Source organism: Lutra lutra, chromosome 2 (assembly GCF_902655055.1).
Source record: "Lutra lutra chromosome 2, mLutLut1.2, whole genome shotgun sequence".
Taxonomy (NCBI): domain Eukaryota; kingdom Metazoa; phylum Chordata; class Mammalia; order Carnivora; family Mustelidae; genus Lutra; species Lutra lutra.
Window position 1 is genome coordinate 14,832,003 of NC_062279.1, and position 20,146 is coordinate 14,852,148.

Sequence of the window (20,146 nt, forward strand, 5' to 3'; positions counted from 1 at the left end):
TCCATCAGCACGACGAGAACTTTCTAAATCCCCACAGATTTCCCCCTCTCTCTTCGGCATGTTCCTCAAGCTAGTCACCCAGGTCTCAGGGCTTGGTTCCTAGTGTGAATGCAGCACTGAGTGCCTCGTCTCACTAGTGACAATGACAGGCTGTCCCTAACACAAACTGAGACCCACTTACCACAGGTTTAAATATTCCACAGTTTCAAGTCAAACTTACAGACTATTAAAATATGTTCTGAGAATGCACTGTATTTGTTTAGTTGATTATTTTTGGTTTGTTTTTTCATTTTAATTGCTTTATTAAGATACAGTTTACATAGCATAACATTCACTTGTGTTAGGTATACAGTTCAAAGAATTTCAGTATATTTCAAGAGATGTACCCTTACCACCACAATCTGATTTTATTTTATTTTATTTTCTATTTTTTATTTTTTAAAGATTTTATTTATGTATTTGACAGACGGAGATCACAAGTAGGCAGAGAGGCAGGCAGAGAGAGAGAGGAGGAAGCAGGCTCCCTGCTGAGCAGAGAGCCCGATGCGGGGCTTCATCCCAGGACCCTGGGATCATGACCCGAGCTGAAGGCAGAGGCTTTAACCCACTGAGCCACCCAGGCGCCCCTTATTTATTTTTTTTTTTTTTAAAGATTTATTTATTTGACAGAGAGAGATCACAAGTAGACAGAGAGGCAGGCAGAGAGAGAGAGAGAGAGGGAAGCAGGCTCCCTGCCGAGCAGAGAGCCCGATGCGGGACTCGATCCCAGGACCCCAAGATCATGACCTGAGCCGAAGGCAGCGGCTTAACCCACTGAGCCACCCAGGCGCCCCCCCTTATTTATTTTTTAAAAAGATTTTATTTATTTGTTTGACAGAGAGAGAGAGATCACAAGTAGGCAGAAAGGCAGGCGGGGGCGGGGGCGGGGGGAGGGTGGAGGCAGGCTCCCTGCTGAGCGGAGAGCTCAACGAGGGGCTTGATCCCAGGACCCTGAGATCATGACCTGAGCCAAAGGCAGAGGCTCAACCCACTGAACCACCCAGGTGCCCCTACGCAATCTGATTTTAGAACATTTCCATCACCCCCAAAAAGAAATCTCCTGCCCATTAACAGTCATTCCCCACATCTATTCCAGCCCTAGGGAACTATTTTTCTACTTTTTTGCCTCTATAATGTTCAGTTTTTTGGACATTTCATGCAAATAAAAACATGCAGTTAGTGGTATTTTGTGTCTAGCTTGCTTCAGCATGGCTTTGAGGTTCTCCCACTTTTTCGCACGACTTAATACATCATTCCTTTTTATTGTCAAGTAGTATTCCATTGCATGGATACACAACATTTCGTTCTCCATTTATCGGTTCTTGGACACTTGCACTGTTGCCACTCTGGCTGTTAAGAATCATGCTGCTATGACCACTCTGTACAGGTCTTTGTGTGGGTGTATGTTTTCCTTTCTTTGGGGTAGAGAGCTAGACATGGACTTGCTCATCTCATGTAAGTCTGTATTTCATTTTTTGAAATACCTGTAGGTTGTTTCCCGAAGTGGCAACCCCATGGCTCAGATTTGTCCTCACCCACAACATCACGTCCTGCTATCTGCCTTTCCCACCAGAACCACTGAGAAAGTAAGAAATGGTATCTCACTGTGGTTTTGTCGTTTTGACAGTGTGTTTTTCCCTAATGACTAATGGTGTTGGACATCTTCTCATGTGCCTATTGGCCATTTGTACAACTTCTTGGCAAAAGTATCTACTAAAATCACTTGCCTTGGGGCATCTGGGTGGCTCAGTTGGTTAAGCATCGGCCTTTGGCTCAGGCCATGATCCCAGGGTCCTGGGATCAAATCCCGTATCAGGCTGTCTGCACAGTGGGGAGCCACCTTCTCCTTCTGCCCCTCCCCCAGCTCGTGCATGCTCTCTTGCTCTCCCCTTCTCAAATAAATACATAAAATCTTTAAAAAAATAAAATCATTTGCCTTTTTAAAGAATTGAGGTATAACAATATATTAGTTTCAGGTGTACTATATGCCTTTGTCTTTTTTTAGCTGAAATTTTTATTGAGATGATTGTAGATTCACAGGTTTGTGTAAGAAAAGACCTGTACACTTGCCCAGTTTCTCCCAATGGGAACCTATCTTAGCATATCACAATCAGGTTGTGGACATTGATACAATCTATCAATCTTACTCAGATTTCTTATTTTATGCATGTGTGTGTGTGTGTGTGTGCGCGCGCGCGCATGCATGTGCGTGTGTACTTAGTTCTATGCATTTTTATCACCTGTGCAGGTTTGGGGACCAAAGACCACAATCAAAATCTGAACAGTTTTCATTCCTGCAAGGATGTCTAGTGTGGTTCTTTATAACCATATCCAGCTACCTCTCGCCACCATTCCTAACCTCTGCCAACCACTAATCTGAGCTCCATTCCCATAATTTTGTTATTTCAAGAATGTCACAGGGGACCTGGGTGGCTCAGTGGGTTAAGCCGCTGCCTTCGGCTCAGGTCATGATCTCAGGGTCCTGGGATCGAGTCCCGCATCGGGTTCTCTGCTCGGCAGAGATCCTGCTTCCCTCTCTCTCTCTCTGCCTGCCTCTCCATCTACTTGTGATCTCTCTCTGTCAAATAAATAAATAAAATCTTAAAAAAAAAAAAAAAAGAATGTCACATAATGGAATCACAGAGTATGTGACCTTTGGGGATTGACCTTTTTTTCACTTCTCATAATTCTCTGGAAAACCATCCAAGCTGCCGCATGGATCAGTGGTTCATGTGTTTTTATCCCTGAGCCGTAGTCCATGGTACAGATGTCTTACAGTTTGTTAAGTCATTCCCCTGGTGAAGGGCACTGAGTGAGCTGCTTTGTCTTTGACTATTGTGAAGAAAGCCTCTATGAACATTTATGTACAGATTTTTATGTGACTTGAGTTTTCATCACTCTGACATAAAGAGTGCAGTTTGCTGGGTCATATGGTAACCACATATTTACTTTTATAAGAAACTGCCAAACTGTTTTCCCAGGGTGACCGTACCATTTTACATTTCCACCAGCAGTGTATGAGTGATACGATTTCTCTGCATCTTCACCAGCATTTGGTGTTGTCACTATTTTTAATTTTAGCCATTCTGAGAGTTTTATGATGATAGCTCATTGTGGTTTTAATTTGCGTTTTCCTGGTAGTTAATGATGTTGAACCTCTTTTCATGTGCTTTCCTGATACCTGTATATCCTCATCGGTGAAATATCACTTCATGTCTTTTGCTGATTTTCTGATTGGGCTACTTATCTTTTTGCCATTAAGTTTTGAAGGTTATCTATATACTCTGGATACAAGTTCCTTACATGATTTGCAAATATTTTCTCCCAGCATATAGGTTGTCTTTTCAGTTTCTCAATAGTATCTTTTGATGTACAAAAGGTTTTAACTTTGATTAAATATAATTTATCAATTTTTTAAATTGCAGGTACTTCTAGTGTCATATGTAAGAAATCATTGCCTAACCCAAGGTCAGGAAGATTTATTCCCATTTCTTCTAGGATTTTTATAGCATTAACTCTTACATGTTGGTCTATGATAATTTTGAGTAAATGTTTTTTGTATGGTGTGAGGTATTTTTTATTTGTGAGTATCCAATTGTTTCTAGTTAGAAAGAGTATTTCTTTCTTATTGCATCTGGTTGGCACACTTATTGAAAACCAGAAATGTAAGCATTTATTTCTGGGCTCTCAATTCTTTTTTATTGATTCACATATCTGTCCATATGTTAGTACTGTACCGTCTTGATGACTATAGTATATATTTTTTTTATTTTAATGACTACACAGTTACAATCTCCTATAAATTCAGGTTCTAATTTAGAACTTCTTGATTCCAGGGCATTCTACCTAAAGACATTCAGAGGCAGGCCCTTGCTCCCAGTCTGTTCCTTCCCCCTTCTCTTCTCACTCCAGCTCTGTCTCAGTCTCTTGTACACATGTTCAGATGCCTCGAACTTCAGGTGTAGTACTGAGGTTCAGTTTCTGTGCTATCAGCAGGGGAAACACCCTCAGCTCCTAGAGGGCTCTCTCTTGTTCTCCCACATGGGCTTGCACATCTTAGAGCCCGCCATGATGCACTGAAATCTCTCTGACCTTCCTTTCTGCCGTATTTTCCTTCTGCCTTTCTCTTTGCCTTCAGCTAGAAGAAAGCTCTGCTTGGAAGGGTTCATGCAATCACACATGGTTCACCCAGATAATCTAGGATAATTCTCCTATTTTGAGGTCAACTGACTAGTAACCTTAATTACATCCTCAAAGCCCCTTTTTCTGTGTAATGTAACATATTCCTAGCTTCTGGTGATTAGGACCTGGACATTGTTGGAAGGCCATTATTCAGTCTACCACATGATGGTTAGAATCGTTAAGTTAGTGCTGTGGTTTTTGATTGCCTGAAAATATTTTTAGGTCACCTTCACTTTGGAAGAGTATTGTTACTGGCTATAGAACTCTAGGTTAGCAGTTATTTTCATTCTGTATTTAAAGAGGTATCATTCCATTGTCTTCTAGCTTCCATCACTTCTACTGAGAAGTTGGCTGTTAATCTCATTATTACACCTTTGAAGACCATGTGCTTTCTTTTCCATTGGCTTCTTTTCCAGTATTCTTTTTGTCTTTGGTTTCCAGCAGTTTTATTTTGATATGCCTGTGGGTGATATTCTTTGTGTTTACTCTGCTTTGGCTTCTGAAATCTGTGAGATGATGGTACATATGAGTTCTGGAAAATTCTCTTTTGTTATCTCTTCAAATATTTCTTCCTTCCCATTCTCACTTTCCTCTTATGGGATTTGAAATACACACATATTAAAAATTTCCCATATATCCTACATATTTCTGTGCCCCTCCCCATTCTTGTTTTCCTTTGTACTTTCAAATTTGCATATTTCCTGTTGACCTATTTTTTAGTTCACCAATACTTTCTTGTACTGTTGTATTGTACTGTATTTTGTGTGTGTGTATATATATATACACACACACAATATATTGTATATATTGTTCGTAAACCCATATTTTGAGTTTTAATTTTGGAGATTGTACTTTCCATTTTAGAGTTTCATTTGATGTGTGTGTGTCTGTGTGTGTATGTGTGTGTGTGTTTAAGGATTTCTGTTCTGTGGTAAAATCCTCTATTGGTTTCTTTTTCTCCATCTTGTCTTCCATTTTCTCAAATGTATTACAGTTATTTTAAAATTCTTTTCTCCTATGGGTCTGTTTCTAGTACATATATTTCTTCCTTAAGGACTCAGTAGAGTTCTTTTCCTTGGCATTGTAATTTTTAAATGAATGAAGCGTGTGTGTGTTTAAAATATTTTCTTTTTCCAGGGAAAGTTTACCTTTTTCCTTGCTAAGGAGATAGAGTGGGGGCAGGTCACGTCAGTTTGCTAAGGGGCTGAAGCAGACTATGGTCTGGATTGAAGTTTTGGCAAAGCTCAGTTTACAGTTGGTTCACCTCCCCTCACACGCTGATGTCCTCTGAAACTTTCAGCTGAGAGCTTGATGTGTGTGCTGGGGCTCCGCCCCCTGGACATATCATGAACTCCAATCTTTGTCTCATTGTTATACTGAGATTGCCAAAGGCTTTCCTTTTCTGAGGGTTTCAGCCCAGCTTTTCTTCTTCTCATCCTTTGCAGCTCTCTTGAAGAGAAACTTTCCTCATTTGAGACCTTCCAGTTATGTCACTTCAGCTGCATAAAACTGCCAAAACTCTGTGGGTTTCTGCCTCAACCAGGAGCAGTTCCCTAATCAGGCAAAGACTGGATTTTCAGCTTCTGCTCATATCCAGGAATTGGACAGAGCATTTCCTCTGGGGAAAGTGGCTACAGAAGGTCAGCTTACTGCTTCATGGGTCTTCCCTCTGAAATTTTCTTTCTTTCTTTCCTTCTTGCTTCAGCAACTATGTGATGCCTTTAAGCAGACAATGTTTATATTTTATATAGCTTTTCTAGGTTTCTGGCAAAATCATTGTCTGACATTAACAACTCCGTCCCACTTAGAAGCATAATGTCAGTGCTGGAGGTGGTACTTCTGATATACATCATTTTAAATGCTTGCACAGAGAAATTTTTAGACTATGTAGTGTGCTCCGTTGCCAGAAATGGGAGACCTCCATGCACTTTTTTCTTGATAACCAACATGTTTTCAAAGAAAACATGTTGTCTTTGTTATATGTATATATTTAATTCTCACATGAAATACAATATTTAGACATGGAGCACTTATCTAATTAGTTTTCCAAATTGCATTTAGGCATTTAAAAATATTTAAGTACAATAGATAGAATAAATTGAAAGTGATGATCTGGAAAGACACCAGGATTTGTAATAACTGCCACAGATGGTAAAAAAATTCTTGTCAATGTGCCACTTATTTTGTATTTCTAAATTATCAAAACAATCCCCATTAAGAGTATAAAGGAAATGTGAACAAACTGCCAACAAAACCATATTTTTTTTTTTGCGAGAGGAGTTATTGATATTTTTCATCGACAATAAATGGAATAAATGTTTTGAAGTTAATAACTTTATCTTGAATCATTAAGAGTAGCTAGCTACATTTAATATTTTTCTAAATGCTTTATTTAGTCACATTTCTTAATGTAATTAAGTGTAAAACAGCAAAAGAATCTAATTCTACTTATAATTGAATGCCCAAGATAGATGGCTTTGGAATTCCACTTTTGGACAAATACAACATGAATTAGATCATTTAGCTTCCTCTCATGAATGACTGTGTTTCTGCCTTTTAAAATGTTTTGATATCTGCATGTTTCAGATAGCAGTTATCTGATTAATCATAGCATTTTCCTAAAACTATCTATTTTTAGCTGTCCCTTCTCTTGCCTTTGGAGATCTGCCATGTGCAGTGATCTCAGACGGGGAGGGCCTGTTTACTGGAGAATGTGTACTTTGGGCAAGATGGCAGGGTCCTGACAGGTTGTAATTTCCACGGTTGGAGCTCTCAGACACTGAGCATTCACTTCCTTATCTGGAGGACACATAATCAAGGATAGAACTTGGCAATTATATTTTAAAAAACCCAACAGATAAGGAACTGAGTCCATTCCAGTGAGTAGGAGAAAATATACAAACATTGTGTTTGCTTTATCATGTTGCTTTGTTATTAATGTCAGCCATTTTTATTTCAGTGAAATAGCAATGAGGTGTTATATATGTTCTTCTATGCACTTATAAAATTAATGATGGTATAGTATGTATTAGAGCAGCACTTTGCCATGTTTTTTTTTCCTCCAACACCAGAACTTTAATGAGGAATACCTTTTACATGAGGGATACAGACCCTTGGGAATGTTAGTGAAATGCATGAATCCCGGCAAAGTAGTTATCACTCCCACCCTTTCCTTTCCTGATCTAAAAAACCTTGTAGTTTGCAGAGGAGTGAGAGTAAACTTATTATTGGAGGAACTTTGAATCTAGCCTAATTTAAAAATAAATAGAAAGGAATCAATCCTGAACAGACACTCTATTGTTAATAACCAGTTTCTATGACACACTTCTCAGTGATAGATACTCGTTCGTGGAACATATGCTTTAGTTTGGAAAGAGCTGTATGGAATTCATGAATATCATACAATAAACACCTACCTTTAAAGCTATAGCTCAATATCCTACTGTATAAACTCTTAGCTTGTTCTCAATGTCCCCCATTTAATGAACTACTCCATTTTATCCCCCTCCCACTTTTCTGCTCCTGTGGGGTATATACATGCTTCTACCATTGCACCAAAAGACATAATTTCATTTCAGGGAGATTATTAGTCTTTTGTCTCTTATAAAATGTGAGCTCCCCCAAAATAAAGACTAGGTCATATTTTTCTGTGTCTAGGACTCAGCACACCACCTGGAATACAGTGACTATCTGTCATATGATTGTTAATGAATGGGAACAAGATTTAGTGATTCTCAGTCACTCCGAGTTGAAGCCCGAGGCATGCGTGCTAATGGTATGGACAACCAGCATTACAAAACATGACATGAAAAAAAAACATGAATTTGCTGTGGCTGTTGGAAGTTTGTTCAAATAAAAAATGATTTTAGCATGAAATTTAGAGTTATTGAATTGGGTTTACAATAACAGGCAGGAAAATTGTAAAATATTTTCATGGGGGATAAAGTATTATTCTAGACTGGTTTCTCCCCTTAACTGCTGCTATGCATAACTCTAGGAACTGAGCACGCATGAACCACTAACAGGAACACAAGACGAAGAAAAATAGATTTTGTACACTGGTCTTTGGAAATTGGTTTTGACTGGGATGGGCTTCTGCCAGTGTCATTGAGATGCCAAGGCCAGTGCCATATGACAGCCAGAGTATGTGGGGGTGGGGGGTGGTCATGGCTGGGTCATTGTCAAAGAAGGCATTATTCAAAAACATCTCAAGAAACATCTAGATGAACCATCTTAGTTTTTAGGCTCTGTGAGTCTCTCAGTTATGGTGGCAGTCTTGAATTTTGCACTAGAAAAGATGAACCATTTGGGGGGAAACTGAGTGAGGAATCAGAGTAGAAGCTGGGAGCACTTTGAGCCATTTTGAAAAGTGTCTTGGGCAATGAAAACATCTTCCATGTAAGGAAGATCAATTTGGTCTTGACTACGGTAAGAATGTGTAGTAGGTTGTTGGAAAAAGTGAAGCATGTGATATATTGAAAAGATATATCTTTTCAATAACAAATTAATTCTAAACCACAAAATATAGTCAATATCATCAAGCAAGTGATTCACACATGTCTGCTATGATAAAAAGATGATCATTAACTCTTTGAAGAAGGTGAAGGGGCCTTATAGTAGAGTTGTCAAGAGCACAGACTGTGTGTGGATTTGAATCCTTACTTAGTGACCTAACATCTGAGTCCCCGAGCATGGTATGCTTAACATCTCTGTGGATCAGTTTCCCATCTGTAAATATAGAATGACAATAGTATCTACAGCATAGGGTTGTCATGTGGAGGAAATGAATGAATAATATATGTAACGTACTTAGTGTGGGATGCATTCCATAGGAAGCACCATATAAATGTTAGTTATTTTTATTATTAATCTAGGAAAGGATGTTACAGACACATAATTCAGGTCATCAGTAATCAATTCATTTCAGATAGTAGGTAAGCACGTACTCATAAGGGTCAAACAAAATCATTACTACTGCATGAATGGTGTGACACTGTGAAGGGTGTAAGTGAATTACCCTTGAAATAACTATTTAGGAAGCTTTTTTTCTTTAATTTTATTTATTTTTTTAGTAATCTCTACACGCAATGCGGGGCTTGGACTTGTGACCCCAAGATCAAGAGTCACATGCTCTACCAACTGAGCCAACCCGGTGCCTTTAAAGTTATTTATTTACTTATTTACTTTTTTATTATGAGGCTTTTAATTAGATGGAGTGGTGACCCCATGGTTATGGAAGCTCTTGGAAATTCTAGACTCCTGTTGCAGCAAGATTTTATTAAGTGGTTTGTGCAGACACCATTGTTCCTGACACATTAATTGGTGCCTTCAATGTATTAGTCTAAATCCCACTACAACCCTGGTGATATAAAAATAATACAGCAGTACTTCCTTTTTCTTTCTATGAGTTGACTTTCCATAGGTACCACACTCAGGATGTCACTGAAATATGGTTTCCTGCCTGGATTCTTTACACGTTTGAGTTCCATAAGAAGCATGCAAATACTGCCACAGCCAATAGTGGTCCCGTTATCTACGACTTTATAACCAATCACCTCAAAACTATGATGAAAAATGGCTGCACTTTATTGTGTTCACCATTCTGTGGGGTAGACATTCAGGTAGGGCTCTGTGGGGATGGCTCATCTGTGCTACACTAAGTTGGAAGCTTCAGCTGGAGTGACTTAAAGACCCAGACATGTCTAGACTGGAGTTCAGTCTGGGGTCCCGGTTCTTCTCCACTTGGTGTCAGCTGGGGCTAGAATGTCTCCTTTACTCCCACGAATAAAGTTTCTGGTTCCTGGGGCTGGGATGGCAAGCATGGCTGGGAGTTGGCAGGCACAGTCCTCTCTCTCTCCATACCCTCTTCATGTGGCTAGCTCAAGCGTCCTCACAACATGATGATCTCAGCGGAGTAGCACTTGTTACATGGTGGCTGGCTTCCAAGAGGCGGGAGTGAGAACGATGAATCCAATAAGGTCCATGCCCAGAGCTGGCACAGGATCAATTCAGCTCTATTCTGTTGGACAAAGCAATCACAGGGCCTGGCCAGAGTCAAGGAGGTAGAGAGAGAGAGAGAGAGAGAGAGAGAGAGAGACTACCTCTTGCTGAGGGAGTGGCAAGATTGTATTACAGAAATGCACGTACCTGGGCAATATCATGGCAGCCATCTTTAGAAAACACTGCCGGCCACCAGCAGAAATTCCAAAGTGAAGGTGCTTAGGCTGGAATGCACCTCCCTGAGTGATGATTGTCTGAACTTCTGTTATACCCCAGTGGACAATCAGCAATTGATAAGCCCAGACAAGAGAAAGTTCAGCAACACCTTCTCTCCCCACCAGAATGGCAGGCAGTTGACTGCAGGCAATGGGGAGAAATGCTGACAGAGAGGTTTATTCACAGTGCTCTCTCCTCCTGCACAAGTCCCACTCAATCTCGAACCTCAGGATTGAGACAGCCGAGGCAAGTTTTCTCCCCAGTGTTGGAGTTGAGTTTGGGGGTTTCTTATTTGATTAGTACTCAAAGAGTTTTTCACTGTTTTTCCTGAGTGTTTTCAAGGAAATTGGTGCAAGAATTTCTTCTGAATGATGTAACATCAAGTCTGTCTTGTGGGTTCTTAGTTCCTTTGGAGGCTGCAGTGAGCACTGAACAAGCATGGATTTTGGAGTCATAGGTCTGGTTGAAATTTTGGATTGATCAACTATTAGTTTCACCTTAGGCAAATTATTTAACGTCTGTGAACTGCAGTTTTCTCAATGGGAAAATTGAAATAATAATTGTTCCTCCACACTGAAATTTTTTTTAAAAGATTTTATTCATTTGACAGACAGAGATCACAAGTATGCAGAGAGGCAGACAGAGAGAGAGGGAGAAGCAGGCTCCCCACTGAGCAGACAGCCCGATGTGGGGCTCGATCCCATGACCCTGAGATCATGACCTGAGCCAAAGGCAGAAGCTTAACCCACTGAGCCAACCAGGCGCCCCTCCACATTGAATTTTGTAAGAATGAGGCATTTGATAAATGTTGAACACCCTTCCTTGGAAAATAACCATGAAATCTTCATGCTATTTGGGTCAACATGAAGGTCACGAAAACTGAATCTAGGGAAGGAAATAGTTCCTTGCTGAGCAGCGTTTGCACCTTCAATTGGGGCTGGGGAGGGAGGCAAAGAGAGAGGAAGATAGAGGAAGAAAAAAAAGCTATATTCGTAGACAGATTTTGGTGAACTGATGTGGAGCACAAGCAACCAAGTTCATGCATAACTGGGAACAGAGGGTTATTGAAAATGAAAACGTGTTGGGCTACTTATCTCAAAGATATTATTGCCATTGTGTTTATCCTCTAAAAAAAAATCACAATAATATCACCATACATAAAAAGTTCTTAGCACATTACAGTGTAATGGAATCATAAATGGCCCTAATGCTAATGGGGCTGATCATGGAGGTGAGGACAGTGGTAAGAATGGATTAGATAGCTCCTCAGATTAATGCCGTTGAGTTCTGATGGTATTAGACTCTCATGTGACCCTACTTGTTCAGAGGATCAGTAGTGTTTTGTGTGCACGTGTGCACATGTGTGAAGAGCTTGCTAGCTGTATGTGAGAGAAAGCATTTATATTAGAAGTTGCACCTTTAATTTGTCACACTATTGCAAACGTCAAAAAAATGAAACCTTTTCATTGGTAGATAGCCTCTAAGATGATTCCTACCTCCTGGTCCTCATATCTTTGTGTAATCCTCTCCCTTGGAGTTGGGATTTGCTTTAGTGAGTCACTTCTAGCAAATAGAATGCAACGGAGGTGATGGGAGGTCATCTCCAGGATTGGATTGTGATTTCCGAATTGGGTGATCTGAGGGGAGGCATCTAGCATGTTATGAGCTGCCTTATGTAGACGTTCATGTTGTTAGGAAAAGAGTGGGTCTCTGGGGAGGGAGGAACTAAGACCCTCAGTCCAACCACACTCAAGGAACTGAATCTTGCCAATTACGATGTAAGTGAGCTTGACAGAGCATGCACACCGAGCGAGCCTTCAGATGAGACTACAGCCTCGTTTGCCAGCAACTGTAGAGAGACTTTGAACTAGAGGCATCTGGTTGGACCGTGCCCGGATTCCTACCTCACAGAAAGTGTCAGATAATGAATGTTTGTTGTTTTAAGCTGCTATGTTTTGGGGTGATTTATTATGCCACAATAGATACTTACTACGGACGTCAAATATCATTTATTCAAGAAGCACCACTGAAGGACTTTTTTGAAAATTTTATCTGCCAGTGGTTGGTCGGCTAAATGGAACAGATATAAAAGCACAGAGGTTGAGACTTGGAGACGAACTGTCTAGGTTTAGACTGCAGTTCTACTACTTTATGACTGGGAACCCTAGATGAATTACATTCTTTTTTTTTTTTTTAAGAATTTATTTATTTATTTGTCAGAGAGAGAAAGCGCACACACACAAGGATGGGGAGCGGCAGGCAGAGGTAAAGGGAGAAGCAGGCTCCCCACTTTGCAACAAGCCTGGTGCAGGATGGAGGGACTCCATTTCAGGACCGGATCATGACGTGAGCCGCAGGCAGACGCTTAACTGACTGAGCCACCCAAGTTACCCATTTACTTACGTTCTTTTTGCCTTAGTTTCCTCTTCCATAGTATGGGGATGGTAATATCTAACTTAAAGGGCTGTTATGAGGATTAAAGACCCTTGCATACCAGGAGCACTGAATTAATTTTGCTCTATTATCCAGGGAGATTACTGCCCAAGGAAGACAGGGACCCTGGGAGCTACATGCGGGAAGAGTATGCCCACAGGGCTGGTCCAGACATCTCCCGGTGGACTCCTAAGGCCTGCATTTGGGAAAAGGGGCTTTCTTTTTTGCAGATGCAAGGAGAGGGCAAGCTTGAGTCTTACTCTTGACTAAAACATAGCTCTAAGACCTTTGAGCCTAGAGAGCAGATGCTGGAAAGCCTGTTGTTTGAAAGCTTCAAGCAATCTTTCCAGAGTTAGCTTTCTGAATATACTATTCCTTTGTGTATTCTAGGAAACATTCTTTGTTCTGGGAAAATCATTCACATGGAGCATTAACCCTTATACTCCTCCTGATAGTCTTTCTTTTGTTTTTTTAAGTCATCTCTTTAGATATATGACAACTATATATAGTTTTTCTCAATGAAAAATAAGCAAAACACAGTTTTGTACAGAAGCAACCTTAAGGAATGTGTTTTTGTTTGTTTGTTTGTTTTCCTTTTAAAGCATGATGGTTACCTTTCCTGGTAATATCTGTGTTCTCTTCACCAAGGGAGTGTTGTGTAGACAACACAGGGAATTACTAGGTGTCTTCTGTAGCAGTCCCACAGTGCATGATGGAGATATGACAGGAGAGTGCCACAAGTTTGGGAGGAGGGACTGATGACACGTTTGTGTGGTTTGTCTAAGTTTTTTAAAAAGCGACTTCCCAGGGCCCATCAACCAGTCAACTAGCTAATCCACTTGTTCCAGCAGGAGGTGGGAGGTGGGAGGTGGAGCGTGGGGAGGAGCGACACTCGGCTCGGGAATCTTTGCCTTCCAAGTGTCGCTGTGCGTCGCCCCTCCTCCCCCCCCCCCCCCCCCCCCCCCCGCGCCCTGAGCCTCTAGGTCTCCTCTGAGCCCTGCCACCTAAACGCACCCCCCCACCTCTGGCCTTCCAGGCCACCTCGAACACCTTCCACTTCGGCCTCCTGGAGAGTTCGGTTAAGTCCAGCCCAGAGGGCTCCGGGCCTCGGCGCGAACTGCCCTCCTCCTCCCGCGTCTCCGCCCCCTGCCGGGCCCGCCGGGCGCCGAGGGAGGCCAGGGTGCCGCCGCCGGAAAATGAGCGGTGCCCGGAGGGTGGCCCGGAGCTGCAGGTAACGCGCGCCAGAGCTGGGGCCTGAGCGGGCTCCGCGCACTGTCCCCTTCCCGGCGCGGCGACCCCGGGGCTACGCGGGGGGTCCCGGGAGGCTGGGGCGCGGGGTTGGGGAGGGGGGCGCGGCCAGCCCGGGCGCGGGTGGGGGCACTAACGCTTCCCGCCTGTCGCGCAGCGACGTTCCGGCGGCTGTTCCCGGGAGCGGCGGGAGGCGGCGGCGGCGCTGAGCGGGGGCCGCGCGACTGGGGCGCCGGCTGCTTCGGGAGATGGAGAAGTTTCTGCAGATCGCACCTCACTCTCTGGCCATCGTCCTGGGCCCGGCCGAGGGGCCCACGGGGGAGAGGTCCGGGGCCACCCAGCCCGCGTCCCCGGCCCAGCCCCGCCAGCTCGCCCGGCACCACATCGGCTACGAGATCTTCGCCGACTTCAAAGCCGAGAACATGCAGCACTTCTGGAACAAGAAGGTCACGGCCGCTGTGGCCGAGACCTTCTTCCTGGGCTGGATCGACGAGCAGGTCCTGTTGATCCAGGGCAAGGAGGAGCATCTGGAGGCGCTGCGCGAGGGCTGGACGCGCCGGGCGCTGCGGCCGCCCTCGGGCTTCCACATCCGCTGCCTCGGTGAGTCCGGCCGCCGCCCGCCCGGTCCCGCCGGGAGCCCGCGCAGAGCCCGCGTCCGGCCCCGCGACGGGGACAGCCGGCTCCCGGTTGCCCCGCGCTTCCCTCCGCCTCCGAGCGGCGGCCGGGGGAGGGGCCGACGGGCCTCCGCGGGCGCGGGATTGGGGAACTTCCTGGCACCTAAAACCGGGACTCGTACCTTTCCCCACACCCTCCTCCTCCCCGGAGTCTCCCGGCGGCGCGGGCCGCGCGCTCCGGCGGGGCGGTGCCTGGGGCCGGCCAGGTAGGGGCGGTGCGGGAGGCTCTGCCGAGCTCCCTGCTCCGCGCTGCCGGGATCCGGCCGGGGAGGCGCGCGTTCGCGAGGGAAGTCCGGAGAGGATTCGGGTCGCATCAGGTAGCATCGGGCTCCGCCGCGGGAGGCGGCGGCGGGCAGTTCAGGTGCGCGGCGGCCCCCACGCGGTCCTCCGACGTCCTCTCCGCGGGCGACCACCCTGACCCTCGGCGCGGCTCTGGGGCGCGTGGGTGTCGGGCGTCGGCTTTTCTGTGCCAGGCAGAACTGTGGATTTCGTCTGAAAGGTCTTGCCTCCGGTACGTTTCTTTAGTTTTGTGTGTTTGAAGGTTTAAGCAGGGACACGAGGAAATCAGGGGACAGTCTGGTCCTCAACAAAAGAGTGTCGGGGGGAGAGAGAGCCCCAAAGGCTTAGTCGCTGCGCGCTTCCAATGTTGCCCGACTTGCAGTTTTCTTTTGTAATTGCTCTCCTATATTCTTGATCCAGATTGCATTTCTTTTAGGATATACTTTTTAGTTTTGTACCTTGGGCCCAGTGGTTAACAACGTGCATGGTAAAATAGTAGTGTTTGATGCAACGACTTCAAGAAAGAAAGCGTTCTTTCTAGTACCGCGGTTTAGGAATTCTTTCATGACGTTTTGGGAGGAGGTCAAAAGTTCAAACGCGAAAACACTGTAAAACCGCCTTTTTCGTTGCCCACTGTTGCTACGCTGCTTCCTCTGACTGATTAGCTTGTACCTGCTCGTGTGTATTCCTGTATGCCTATCGCATATCGATAGCATTTTTTGTTTAGTGGCGTTTTGTCTGTTTTTGCATAGCAGAAATCTTTACAAAGCTTCCTTTGAATTGAGTAGACAAAAAAACCAGGAAGGCTTGCATCTTGAGTGTTTTGTAACCCGTGCCAAATTTCAAAAGGTGCTTTAGTTTAGTTTAGGTTTTTTTTTTTTTTTTTTACTTTAGCAAAACCCACAGTGGACTACCTGTAATTAAGCTGCCTTAGTAAAGGGCCAAGGTTAATGCCTCTGAGGCTTCATCTGCTCTTGATGTACGGCTGCAGCACACCAGGAAGCAGGGATATATGCAATTATTTTCATGCTCTGTCTAGATGACAGCATTTAATAGTCTTCTTTTAAACTCGACTTCATTCTTATTTTTCCCTATTCATTTTAGAAAATCTCAAACATAAAAGGTAACCTCATTCAAAAATCTTACATTGAATTCCCATGTACTCATCATCCAACTTTGAAATACATTAGGACTTGGCCAGTCTGATTTCGCCTCCTCCCTTGTTCCCCACCTAATGCCCTTTTGAAATCCCAGACATCAATAGCATTTGACTTGTAAATATCAGTTCACATTTTTTTTTCCATTTCAGCAGAATTTGTAAAGTTGTAGGAATTGGGATCTATTCTATGAACCAAAGAGAAATATTTTTGGCAATTTGGAAGTTTCCAAATTGCTGTCGTGGATTGACTATTGTCCTAATCTGGCTGGGTAGCCTGGGCTGTCTCCAGCTGACTGGGTGGGGGCGGCCCCTGTATTGTTCAGCAACCCCCGCCCCCGCCCCAGTACCCTGATGGAGAGCAAAGACAAAGCCTCCCGGGACAGGAGCATCAGGTAAAGGAGCAGGAGTGATGTCTGCTGGGATCCAAGTGGTGACTTTCTTTTGAGCTGATTTGGGGGTTCAGAATTTCTACTGGAATTCCAGTGGCGCTTCAGTAATGACTGTAAAATGCTGAGTTGTTGGAGAGAGTTTATCTGCTCTAAGAATTCTCTGTGGGAGCCTCAGTGTCTGCTGCAGGATCGAAGGTGCAAGCAATTCCAAATGGCTTTTGCCTGTAACTCCCAAAGCACGTGGTTCTCAGCAACTGTAAAATTTCAGAAAATTTCAGAAAAAATTTCACAGAACTGGGCAGTGCTTTTAAGGGAGCGAGAAACAGTTTCTTCTGCCTTGTGAGCTGGTAGGGAGGATTCCCAGAGCTGAGGCTTGAGCTAGACCGCATGCAGATATGGGGTGCATGGGGTTCATTCAGAACACGACAGCTTTCCTCTGCAGGCAAGAGCAGGAGCAGAATTACCAGGTTAGGGAGCTCATGACCTGTTTGGAAACTGGCTGGTGCGGGCAGCTGGGGAGAAGGGTGTGATCCAACAACTCGAAAGGAGGCTAGGCCCAGATGTACCGATGTGGAAGCCACTGGTGGCTTTTGAGCGGGAAGAGAGGTGACATGATTTGCTTGTTGGTATAAGGAAAATTCTGGGGTCAGTGGGATTGGGGGATGGGCCTGGGAGGGGATCAGACACAGGAACCCCAGCTAAGTTCGTGGACACGGTTGTGGGGAGAGGTGATGGGAGCTGTATTAGGACAGTCACTCTCTAAGGTACATCCCATGGTCAAGGGTTAGTTCCTTAAAGAAGATACCATTAGCTGGGCTGTGTCTGGAGGGTCTTCCAGTCCCAGCTCCTAACTCACGGGCCTTTGTGTGGAGTTCGCATACTCCTCCTCCTAGGGCTCAGGTTTTCCCACCTGCCAGCCTTAGACCCTGCGGTCAATGCCGTGGGGTCTCCTGACTTCACTTCTCAGTTCTCTGTCCCTGCCAGTGGTTCCTTTTATTTCCCCAGTTTATCCTTCGATATTCAAATACTTGGCACCAAAGATGCTGTATGCTTTTTAGACTTTAAATCAGAACTTGCATTTTATATTATAAAATTGTTTAGAACTTATGGGCATCAAGATTTTATTTTAATTCAGTATCTTTATTGGTTTTCTCAAAAGGAGTTGCTCTGTTAAGGTGATGTCTCCAAGTTGTTAAATTTTAGGATAGAATTGTGTGGATTTTTATTTCATTATTTACTTATTTCTTTATTTATAAGAGGGAGGTAGGGACAGGCAGAGGGAGGGAAAGAATCTTAAGCAGGCGCCATCCTGAGTGTGGAGCGTTGCGGGGCTCGATCTCACCACTCTGAGAACATGACCTGAGTCTAAACAATGTCAGATGCTTAATCGACTGAGCCACCGGTGTGATCTCAGAGGATGGTGGGATTGAGCCCCGCATCCAGCTCCAGGCTCCATGTGGAGTCTGCATCTCCCTGTCCCTCTGCTTCTCCCCGCTCTCGCTCTCTCTCTCAAATAAATAAAGTTTTAAACAACAACAAAACCAAACAAAAAACATGTTCTCCAAAAAAGTTTGTATATACTCCCCCAGAAGTTTATTTTACTAAAGTCAACTTCGAATTGAATAATACTCATAGACCAATGGTTGGGATTGGTTCATGAGTGTTACGAAGCTTTTTGAAGGAGAGATACTGATTCATCCAACAACTGCAACACCTACCACTTCTAGGATCTGTTCTGGGAACAGAAGTGGAGAACTGGTTGGACACAGCCCTTGTACTTCTGGAAGTTCCCTTCTAGTGGGGCAGAAGACATGTCCAAAATTCAGCAAAGAAATAAGAATTTCACAGAGTTCCAAGTGCGGTAAAATTGAGGCAGGTGCTAGGATAAAGAACAAGGAGGAGAAATGGGTTAGTAGTCAATGTTTATCAATCATTTATTATTGTCTAAGTACTTTATTTTTATTCACTCATTTTTTTTTTTAACTGGAAGTATAGCTGACACACAATGTTACAGGAGTTTCAGGTGTACGACATAGTGATTTGACAAGTCTGTGGGCTTTGTCGTGCTCATCACAAATGTAGCTCTTATCTGTCCCCGTACAACAGTGTCCCGTCGCCATTGACCATAATCCCTATGCGGTGCCTCTCATCCCACATCTGTTCCCTAAGTGGAAGCCTGGACCTCCCACCCATTTAGCCCTTCCCCCTCCTCCTCCTCTCAGGCCACTATCAGTTTGTTCTCTGTATTCATGGGGGCTGTTTCTGCTTTTTGCTGGTTTGTTAATTTGTTTGTCTTGTTTAGATTCCGCATATAAGTGAAATCATACAGTATGTTGCTTTCTCTGTCTTACTTCACTTAGCATATTAAATATTAGCATGTTAAAGATCACATATTAAAGATAGCAAGTAATCTTTAAGACAGCTATCCCATTTAGGTATCACTATTTCCCCCATTTTACAAATGAAGAAACTGAGGGACAGAAAAAACAAGCACTTCTTCAAGGATACCTAGTTAGTAAGAGAAAGAGCTGGGATCTGGGTCCAGACGGTGTGTTTTGTCTTGTCTTGCCTTCTCTTCTTTTCTTTCTTTCTTTCTTTCTCTTCCTTCCTATCTACCTTTCTTTCTTTTCTTTCTTCTTTTTCTTCCTTCTCCTTTGGTGAGGTTGTCCTGACCAAAATTTTCTTCTAAGACAGACACGCACCCTCCCAACAATTTAGGGGGTGGGTGGCCCAGTGGCAGCCGGCTTGGCTGGAAGTGGCTGCGTCCTCCTTATCACAACACAGCGGAAAGGAGAAACCAGTGTCGGGGTTGAGGATGTTGCCCGAGACCATCATGTTTGAGCTTCCTTTGGGCCAAACGGGTAGGTTCATTACTTTGTGTGGTCGACAATCTTTCTGTAGGGCTTAGGCAAAGAAAAGCGACTTCTTAGCTTTCTGCGGCGAAACTAGCGCCCTTCCCCACCGGTGTGCAGAGCGACTGTTCTGTAATAACCTCTTCTTCGTGGAGCGCTTGACTGATGATCGGTCTGCGACAATGGGAGAGCACATGGGAATCAGCCTGGCGTGCTGGAGGAACGGGAAAGAGCGGGGGCTGGCTGAACCAGCAGCAGAATGGAAATGGAAGGCGGGACAGGAGATGAGGTCAGAGGGCCTGGCGGCCTGGGATTTTCTTCTGAGCTGACAAGGCGTTGAGCATCCAGTAAGCATAGAGCACGGGTAGGGGTTCTGAAGAATGTCCGGAAAATATCCAGAAAAGCTTCAGACACGGGCCTCACTCTTAGATAACCTTACCTCTCATATTAAAAATCTCAGGATGAACTCTAGAACAGCGAAAGATGGTGCATTTTAAATTTTATTTCTGGCTGGTCATAAAAAATATTTTTATGAATTACCTCACTCTGGCTCAAAGATATTTTCAGCAAAGGCGTGTCAGTTTCATTGTAATAAAGCTTTGAGAATGAACTTCTGGGACTCACAGGCTTGCTGTGACAACCGGGAGGCTTGGCAGGCCTTTGTAAATTTTACCT

The 20,146-nt window shown here is 44.0% G+C and overlaps 1 protein-coding gene across 5 annotated transcripts in view; it reads left to right on the plus strand.

Moving 5' to 3' along the window:
• The first annotated feature begins 1,350 nt into the window (after positions 1-1,350).
• Positions 1,351-20,146, plus strand: part of STOX2 (storkhead box 2) — a 224,888-nt gene continuing 206,092 nt past the window's right edge. For 2 of the 5 annotated variants that reach the window (XM_047714615.1, XM_047714638.1), the window contains exons 1-2: positions 13,466-14,101; positions 14,276-14,718. In XM_047714615.1, the coding sequence (XP_047570571.1) occupies positions 14,367-14,718 (352 nt within the window). In that variant the 5' untranslated portion in view covers positions 13,466-14,101; positions 14,276-14,366. Of the gene's footprint in view, positions 1,626-13,465; positions 14,719-15,130; positions 15,154-20,146 lie in introns of those variants that run through there. The other 3 variants (XM_047714672.1, XM_047714626.1, XM_047714655.1) reach the window with 3 other exon arrangements.